This window comes from Salvelinus fontinalis, chromosome 1 (genome assembly GCF_029448725.1).
Source record: "Salvelinus fontinalis isolate EN_2023a chromosome 1, ASM2944872v1, whole genome shotgun sequence".
In the NCBI taxonomy this organism is placed as follows: domain Eukaryota; kingdom Metazoa; phylum Chordata; class Actinopteri; order Salmoniformes; family Salmonidae; genus Salvelinus; species Salvelinus fontinalis.
The window spans coordinates 89,044,085-89,054,121 of record NC_074665.1 but is presented as its reverse complement, the minus strand read 5'-3'; the positions used below and the strand labels follow the sequence as shown (position 1 = coordinate 89,054,121).

The following is a 10,037-nucleotide window of genomic DNA, read 5'->3' as shown; positions in this document are numbered from 1 at the left end:
GAGAATGAACGAAACCGAAACAGTCCTGTCAGGTGCAGAAACACAAAACAGAAAATAACTACCCACAAAACACAGGTGGGAAAATGCTACCTAAGTATGGTTCCCAATCAGAGACAACGATGGACAGCTGTCCCTGATTGAGAACCATACCCGGCCAAAACAAAGAAATACAACAAATAGAAAAATTAATATAGAATTCCCACCCAAATCACACCCTGACCAAACCAAAAAAGAGACATAAAAAGCCCTCTAAGGTCAGGGCGTGACAACACCATAGTAAATATTACAAATAAGTCTGCAAAAACACTACAGTAAATATTACAGTATACTACAGTCTGTAAAAACACAACAGTATTTACTATAGAGTACAGTGCCTTCAGAAAGTATTCAGACCCTTTGACTTCTTCCAAATTTTGTTACGTTATAGCCTTATTCTAAAATTGATTACATTTTTTTGCTCATCAATCTAAACACAATGCCTCATAATGACAAAGCAAAATCAGGTTGTTAGAATATTTGGCAAAATACGATTGGCATTCAAGCCAAAGAGTCGAATCTTGGAGATGGTTGTCCTTCTATAAGGTTCTCCCATCTCCACAGAGGAACTCTAGAGCTCTGTCAGAGTGACCATCGAGTTCTTGGTCCCCTCCCTGACCAAGGCCCTTGCTCAGTTTGGCGTGTTCTTGGGGACCTTCAATGCTACAGACATTTTTTGGTACCCTTGCCCAGATCTGAGCCTCAACACAGTCCTGTCTCTGACCTCTATGGACAATTTGCTTCGACCTCATGACTTGGTTTTTGCTCTGACATGCACTGTCAACTGTGGGACCTTATATAGACAGGTGTGTGCCTTTCCAAGTCATGTCCAATAAATTGAATTTACCACAGGTGGACTCCAATCAAGTTGTAGAAACATCTCAAGAATGATCAGTAGAAACAGGATGCACCTGAACTCAATTTCGAGGCTCATTGCAAAGGGTCTGAATACATATGTAAATAAGGTATTTCTGTTTATATATATTTTTTAAATTTGCTAAAACGTCTAAAAACCTGTTTTCCGCTTTGTCAATATGGGGTATTGTGTGTAGATTGCTGAGGATTTTTTATTTGTTTAATCCATTTTAGAACGTAACAAAATGTGGAAAATGTCAAAGGTTTCTGAATATTTTCTGAAGGCACTGTATACTACAGTCTGTAAAAGCACTACAGCAATTATTATAGCATATACTACAGTTTTCTTTTACTACAGTATTTATACTATAGTTAAGTGCAAATACTACAGTACACTACAGTACACTTTAGTCCGCAAAACACTACAGTGAATAGTATGGTATTTATAACAGAGGCTGGTGGGAGGAGCTACATGAGGATGGGCTCATTGTAATGGCTGGAATGGAATAAAGCCATTACAACGAGCTTGTCCTCCCATCGCTCCTCCCACCAGCCTCCTCTGATTTATACCATAGTATACTATTTGCTCTTTTCATGTGGGTTGTACTTGCTGATAAAATAAATGGGTCAGAGCAGAAGACCACCCAGTTGTCCTTGTGCCCAATGTACAGTAGCTACTCAAAACATGACCCAAGCAGGAGTTTGGTTTTGACAAGAGGAAACCAGAAAATTGTGTCAAAGCCAGGTTTTCTATATCTTGGGTTGGAGTCACAACGTGTGTAAGAAGAATACAGCATGTTTGTGTATATCTGTTGAAGGAGTGTTATTGAAAAATTCCACACGTTCTTGGTTCATTGCTGCAAACCTTTATAGGAAAAGGTCAACATTATAGTTTGGCTACCCCCTCTGAATATCTATTGTACTTACATCAAAAAAACACTTTGTTGTCAGCGCCCTAAAAAGGTTTATATCACGCATTTTATTTATCGATACAATAACTGCCAATGTCAGCTTATGTCAACCACTACATGTTATGCATTACTTATTAAATCATTTGTAAAATAGCCCCAGAAGGGCCCCAATAAGTGTCACACAAAATTGTTATAATAATAACTGTCAAAAATCTGACTCTTTTTGCTGAAACAATACTGCCACCAAATGAATTGTTTCGGTAACTTCACTTGTGGCAAATTATACCACAATTAAAATGGCAGGCCTAAATCCCTTATTGATAAAATTATTGTAATATAAAATTGGGTTATGGTGGATTATGTTAATAGTTTAGGGTGGATTATGTTATTTTGTCTTTTTCACTAATCTAGATATTATGACTCAGAAACATTCATTTAAAGTCTACACGGTGACAAGCAGGATATTCTCTGTAAAATTGTTCTTTGAATAGACAGGCCCACTCTAACATTGTATCAACAACAATCTTCTAGGGCGGAACAGCAAGTGAAGGAGGGGTGTTGCTATATATTTATTTATTTGGTAATTTTTTCTAGACAGATCATATTCCCTCTCTCATATCTTTTTAATTCCCAACTTTATGACACACTATTAACCCAAATACTGTATTTTTGTACAAGTACATTGAAAGTGAATTGAGTGAATTCTACAGCAATCTTCTAGAGCGGAACAACAAGTCGAGGGGAGGGGTTACTGATCTTCTAAAAAGCTGTCGCTGTCCCCTGTCACTTTCAGCACACCCCACAATACTGTATATATCGCTCGGTGTTCTATCGATCAGATGGCCAATGAAGACAGTTTCCCCGATTTGAAGACGTTCTCTCCGATTTGCAGAGTTCGTTCTCACAGTGACACTTCTGGTTTCAGGTCGAGAATATTGTTCAGACTGCGAGGCGCACGTTCAGGTGAGTATTTCAATAGCCTACACGCGCCAAATATGTATAACCTCGTCCGTATTTCGCAAATTTTGTTTTGTTTGCTTAAGTTTAAATAATCGTTAATTATTGCAGTCAAAATGAAAAAGATGGAACTTAATGAACAACACTGAAAATGGTTGTACCACAGATGAAAGCAGAGTTAGTTAAAAGTGTATTTGGAAGAAATTGAATGGCAGGGCTTGACATGCATAGGATTCATAATTCAAGTTTTTGAATGCATTATGCTACACCTCTCTGTGATCAAATGAGGATATGCAGTCATTTTCATTGTGGCTTTATTATTATTATATATTTACATACAGTTGAAGTTGGAAGTTTCATACACTTAGGTGTATGTTTTTCAACCACTCCACAAATTTCTTGTTAACAAACTATAGTTTTGGCAAGTCGGTTAGGACATCTACTTTGTACATGACACAAGTCATTTTTCCAACAATTGTTTACAGACAGATTATTTCACTTATAATTCACTGTATCACAATTCCATTGGGTAAGAAGTTTACATACACTAAGTTGACTGTGCCTTTAAACAGCTTGGAAAATTCCATAAATGATGTCATGGCTTTAGAAGTTTCTGATAGGCTAATTGACATAATTTGAGTCAATTGGATGTGTAACTGTGGATGTCTTTCGAGGCCTACCTTCAAACTCCGTGCCTCTTTGCTTGACATCATGGGAAAATCAAAGGAAATCAGCCAAGACCTCAGAAAAGAAATTGTAGACCTCCACAAGTCTGGTTCATCCTTGGGACCAATTTCCAAGTGCCTGAAGGTACCACATTCATCAGTAAAACAATAGTACGCAAGTATAAACACCATGGGACCACGCAGCCGTCATACTGCTCTGGAAGGAGATGCGTTCCTAGAGATGAACGTACTTTGGTGCGAAAAGTGCAAATCAATCCCAGAAAAACAGCAAAGGACCTTGTGAAGATGCTGGAGGAAACAGCTACAAAAGTATCTATATCCACAGTAAAAGGAGTCCTATATTGACATAACCTGAAAGGCCAATCAGCAAGGAGGAAGCCACTGCTCCAAAACCACCATAAAAAAGCCAGACTACGGTTTGCAATTGCACATGGGGACAAAGATTGTACTTTTTGGAGAAATGTCCTCTGGTCTGATGAAACACAAATAGAACTGTTTGGCCATAATGATTATCGTTATGTTTGGAGGAAAAAGGGGGAGGCTTGCAAGCCGAAGATCACCATCCCAACCGTGAAGCACGGGTGTGGCAGCATCATGTTGTGGGGGTGCTTTGCTGCAGGAGGGACTGGTGCACTTCACAAAATAGAGGGCATCATGAGGTGGAAAATTATGTGGATATATTAAAGCAACATCTCAAGACATCAGTCAGGAAGTTAAAGCTTGGTCGCAAATGGGTCTTCCAAATGGACAATGACCCCAAGCATACTTCCAAAGTTGTGGCAAAATGGCTTAAGGACAACAAAGTCAAGGTATTGGAGTGGCCATCACAAAGCCCTGACCTCAATCCTATAGAAAATGTGTGAGCGGAACTGAAAAAGCGTGTGCGAGCAAGGAGGCCTACAAACCTGACTCAGTTACACCAGCTCTGTCAGGAGGAATGGGCCAAAATTCACCCAACTTATTGTGGGAAGCTTGTGGAAGGCTACCTGAAATGTTTGACCCAAGTTAAACAATTTAAAGGCAATGCTACCAAATACTAATTGAGTATATGTAAACTTCTGACCCACTGGGAATGTGATGAATGAAATAAAAGCTGAAAGAAATCATTCTCTCTACTATTATTCTGACATTTCACATTCTTAAAATAAAGTGGTGATCCTAACTGACCTAAAACAGGGACTTTTTACTCGGATTAAATGTCAGGAATTGTGAAAAACTGAGTTTAAATGTTTTTGGCTAAGGCGTATGTAAACTTCTGACTTCAACTGTAAATATATATATATATATAATTGTTTAAACATGCAAGGCATCTGATGCTCCCCATTGTAATTCCAGTCACAAACTTCAACTTTAAAACACCTACGTTTATGTTTTCTATCTAATATAGGCAGGCCTCGACCTAAAAAGATCAACAATGTGTTGTTGCTGATTAACAATCAATCATGAAAATATGATTTCCCTTGTAAAGTGAACAAAAATACTACTTAAGTCATTTTTTGGGGTATCGTAACTATACTTTACTATTTATATTTTCGACTACTTTTACTTTACTACATTCCTAAAGAAAATATTGTACTTTTTACTCCACACGTTTTCCTTGACACCCAAAAGTACTTGTCACATTATTAATGCTTAGCAGGACAGCAAAATAATGAAATTCATGCACTTATCAACCGAACATCACTGGTCATCCCTACTGGCTCTGATCTGGCGGACTCACTAAACCGACATGCTTTGTTTGTCAATTATGTATAAGTGTTGGAGTGTGCCCATGGCTTTCCATAAATTAAATAGTGCCATCTAATTTGCTGAATACAAGGAATTTGAAATTATTTATACTTTTTCTTTTGATACTTAAGTATATTTTAAACCAAATACTTTTATACTTTTACTCAAGTAGAATTTTACTGGGTGACTTTTACTTTTACTTGAGTCATTTTCTATTAAGGTATCTTTACTTTTACTCAAGTATGACAGTTGGGTATTTTTCCCACCACTGCCCTCATGTTTTTCAATGAATGGATGTACTTGATATCATGAACTGACAATGACAAAGATAGCATAATGAGATCACGTTTCCAAGAGAGAAGTTGCTGAGGCCCCTTCTCTAGAATGGCCCTTACATAGAACTAAGGTGCCCAATGCTGCAGTGGTTTCCTGTTGTCATTTCTGCAAAGTGCACAGACCTTCAAAGAGCTATAATGCCTCTAGTCTTGATGTCCTATGGAGCTGTGTTCCTCTGAGGTTTAATAGGCTCTGGTGAGAAGGGGCTGTTCATCGTCACAGTAAAGGCCATGTTCTTTATTCCACATAGATTATTTCCTATAGAATAAGGACTTTGTGAGATATTCCATATCGTTCAGAAGTGCATTATGAACACCATATCTATATTATTTCTTAACTGTCACAGCTGTGTGGGTTTAATGTTCACATATTTCACATTGATGTGGGCATAAGGTTCTCATACAGTACGTACAATGTCAAGGCTTTCGCAAACAATTTACTGACATTAGTCCCCAGCTTTACCATGCCTCCTCTATCAAATGTCACATCAGTACATTATGTCTACTGACAGTCCACTTCCTGTCATCAGTCAACTTTGTTTTCCACTTCCGTCCATCTGCCCTTTCAGAGTAGTCTAGTTAAGTGGATCTTGAATTCATGCATGCTGCAGTACAGCTGTAGGATCTTAATTTGAGCCAGTTTGCTACAGCAGGAAAAGAATCCTGCAGCAACAGGAAATGTGAATGATTATGTGGATTATACATTTGTAGGGGTTGATACATTTTTCGTAAGGGAAAATCAAGTCAGAAATGTCTAAATGTAAATTACAAACTTCAGAAGTCCTTTTAAACCTCAAATACACAACATGTTTTAAATGTCCTGCATTGCAGGTAACTCCTCCTGCAACAGGGTGTTTAAATTAAGATTCTACATCTGTATATTATCATAGTCTGTATCTAGCCAAAGTCTGCCGATTTGGTGTCTGTGTGATATTGCCTTGCCTTGTTAATAAAATAACTTGAAACTAAATTATCTAGATCACATTACCTAGAAATATTTAGCAGACAAAAGTTGTGTTATGTATTGCCATCATTCATTCTTTGCACTTTATTGCAGCAGGAAGTGTGATAACACATGTAGAGTAATGGCAGGAAATGCTGGCTATTGTCTGGTAGTTTCTCAAATAGCCACAAGAGGGGGGGAAAGCTCCTAGAAGGCCAGCATCCCAGAGTAGCCTCTTCACTGTTGACGTTGAGACTGGTGTTTTGCGGGTACTATTTAATGAAGCTGCCAGTTGAGGACTTGTGAGGCGTCTGTTTCTCAAACTAGACACTCTAATCTACTTGTCCTCTTGCTCAGTTGTGCACCGGGGACTCCTACTCCTCTTTCTATTCTGGTTAGAGACAGTTTGTGCTGTTCTGTGAAGGGAGTAGTACACAGTGTTGTACGAGATCTTCCGTTTGTTGGCCATTTCTCGCATGGAATATCCTTCATTTCTCAGAACAAGAATAGACTGACGAGTTTCAGAAGAAAGTTTTTTGTTTATAGCCATTTTGAGCCTGTAATCGAACCCACAAATGCTGATGCTCCAGATACTCAACTAGTCTAAAGAAGGCCAGTTTTATTGCTTCTTTAAATCAGCACAACAGTTTTCAGCTGTGCTAACATAATTGCAAAAGGGTTTTCTAATGATCAATTAGCCTTTTAAAATGATATACTTGGATTAGCTAACACAACGTGCCATTGGAACACAGGACTGATGGTTGCTGATAATGGGCCTCTGTACGCCAATGTAGATATTCCATAAAAAATCTGCCATTTCCAGCTACAATAGTCATTTACAACAATGTCTAAACTGTATTTCTGATCAATTTTTATGTTATTTTTATGGACCAAAAATGTGCTTTTCTTTAAAAAACAAGGACATTTCTACGTGACCCCAAACTTTTGAACGGTAATGTATATTAAAGCAATAAGGCACGAGGGGGTGTGGTGTGGTATATGGCCAATATACCATGGCTATGAGTTGTTCTTAAGAGTGCCTGGATACAGCCTTTAGCCATGGTCTGTTGGCCATACACCACAAACTCCTGAGGTGTCTTATTGCTATTATAAACTGGTTACCAATGTCATTAGAACAGTGAAAATAAATGATTTGTCATATCCGTGGTATACGGTCTCATGTACCACAGCTTTTAGCCAATAAGCATTCAGGGCTGGAACCACCCAGTTTCTCAATATATATACAGTATGTGGTCTTCTAATAAATATAACAGTACAGGGCCACACATCACCACAATAAAGGCCTACATGGAAATGATCTAGTTAATATACCATTTATATATTGTTTTGCTTAATAAGAACTTGTCTTGAAAGCGTAATCTTTGTCTCTCATTTGAGTACCTCTGACCTTTCCAACTCAGAGTTGTTACGCTCTCTCAAATAATAATGGAAAGGGTTTCCGACTCTTAGAGAAGCTCTGGGAAGTAATGATTTGTTGTGATCATTATAGGTTTTTGCCCCTTCAGAATCAGTGAGGGGTTGAATACTGTTCCTCCCTACAATCAATTAGTCATGTAATTACACTGTAAGGGAGCTAGGCAGTGTAGCACGCTGAGCACATTGTACCCTTTCTGGACAATACTCCCAAAATAGACATTCAGTTTGAATTTGACACTCCAAATGACTATGTATCACACTTTCTGTGCCCTTTACTACTGCCTGTGTTTAACACAATGCAGCTGGTCATAATTGTGTTTCCAACATATCCAGCATTGCATTCAATCATAGCCAGGTCATTAACAATATACAGTACCAGTCAAAAGTTTTAGAACACCTAGTGATTCCAGGGTTTTTCTTTAGTTTTACTATTTTCTACATTGCAGAATAATAGTGAAGACATTAAAACTATGAAATAACACATATGGAATCATGTAGTAACCAAAAAAGTGTTAAACAAATCAAAATATATTTTATATTTGAGATTCTTTAAAGTAGCCACTCTTTGCCGTGATGACAGCTTTGGGCTCTCTTGGCATTTTCTCAACCAGCTTTATGAGGTAGTCACCTGGAATGCATTTTAAATAACAGGTGTGTCTTTTTAAAAGTGAATTTGTGGAATTTCTTTCCTTCTTAATGCATTGGAGCCAATCAGTTGTGTTGTGACAAGGTAGGGGTGGTATCCAGAAGATAACCCTATTTGGTAAAATGCCAAGTCCATATTATGGCAAGAACAGCTCAAATAAGCAAAGAAAAACGACAGTCCATCATTACTTTAAGACATGAAGATCAGTCAATACGGAACATTTCAAGAACTTTGAAAGTTTCTTCAAGTGCAGTCGCAAAAACCATCAAACGCTATGATGAAACTGGTCTCATGAGGACCGCCACAGGAAAGGAAGACCCAGAGTTACATCTGCTGCAGAGGATAAGTTCATTAGAGTTACCAGCCTCAGAAATTGCAGCCCAAATAAATGCTTCAGAGTAACAGACACATCTCAACATCAACTGTTCAGAGGAGACTGCGTCAATCAAGCCTTCATGGTCGATTTTCTGCAAAGAAACCACTACTAAAGGACACCAATAAGAAGAAGAGACTTGCTTGGGCCAAGAAACACAAGCAATGGACATTAGACTGATGGAAATGATGATCTCTAAATGTGTGGTTCCCACTGTGAAGTATGAGGGAGGAGGTGTGATGGTGTGGGGGTGCATTGCTGGTGAAACCGTCTGTGATTTATTTAGTATTCAAGGCACACTTAACTAGCATGGCTACCACAGCATTCTGCAGTGATACGTCATCCCATCTGGTTTGCGCTTAGTGAGACTATCATTTGTTTTTCAACAGGACAATGACCCAAAACACACCTCCATGCTATGTAAGGGCTATTTGACCAAGAAGGAGAGTGATGGAGTGCTGCATCAGATGACCTGGCCTCCACAATCACCCGACCTCAACCCAGTTGAGATGGTTTGGGATGAGTTGACCACAGAGTGAAGGAAAAGCAGTCAACAAGCGCTCAGCATATGTGGGAACTCCTTCAAGACTGTTGGACAAGCATTCCAGGTGAAGCTTGTTGAGAGAATGCCAAGAGTGTGCAAAGTTGTCATCAAGGCAAAGGGTGGCTACTTTAAAGAATCTAAAACCTATTTTGATTTGTTTAACACTTTTTTGGTAACCACATGATTCCATATGTGCTATTTCATAATGTTGATGTCTTCACTGTTATTCTACAATGTAAAAAATAGTCAAAATTAAGAAAAACCCTTGAATGAGTAGGTGCGTCCAAACTTTTGACTGGTACTGCATATCATGTAAATGATTCTCAGACTACATTCTGAGAGAGTTTGTACTGTAGCAGTCTTGTTGGTTTTTCAACAAGGCTAACTGGTCTGATAAGTTTAAAATTAGTCAATACATGATGTGTCCTCCATAAATTACATTGCTCTTTTCAGAGCGCCCCACAGACACCATAATCAATTCATAAGTTAACCAATAGCATTCATTCTCCCCTTTGAGAACACAACTCTCTGAGACACGCACACAGACACACACTTTCTCTCTCTTATCACAGTATGGAAGAGCACC

General features: G+C 38.5%; 1 protein-coding gene across 2 annotated transcripts in view; it reads left to right on the top strand.

Moving 5' to 3' along the window:
- The first annotated feature begins 2,590 nt into the window (after positions 1 to 2,590).
- Positions 2,591 to 10,037, top strand: part of LOC129863410 (phosphatase and actin regulator 2-like) — a 74,943-nt gene continuing 67,496 nt past the window's right edge. For both annotated transcript variants that reach the window (XM_055935380.1, XM_055935405.1), the window contains exon 1: positions 2,591 to 2,765. In XM_055935380.1, the coding sequence (XP_055791355.1) occupies positions 2,642 to 2,765 (124 nt within the window). In that variant the 5' untranslated portion in view covers positions 2,591 to 2,641. The remainder of the gene's footprint in view (positions 2,766 to 10,037) is intronic.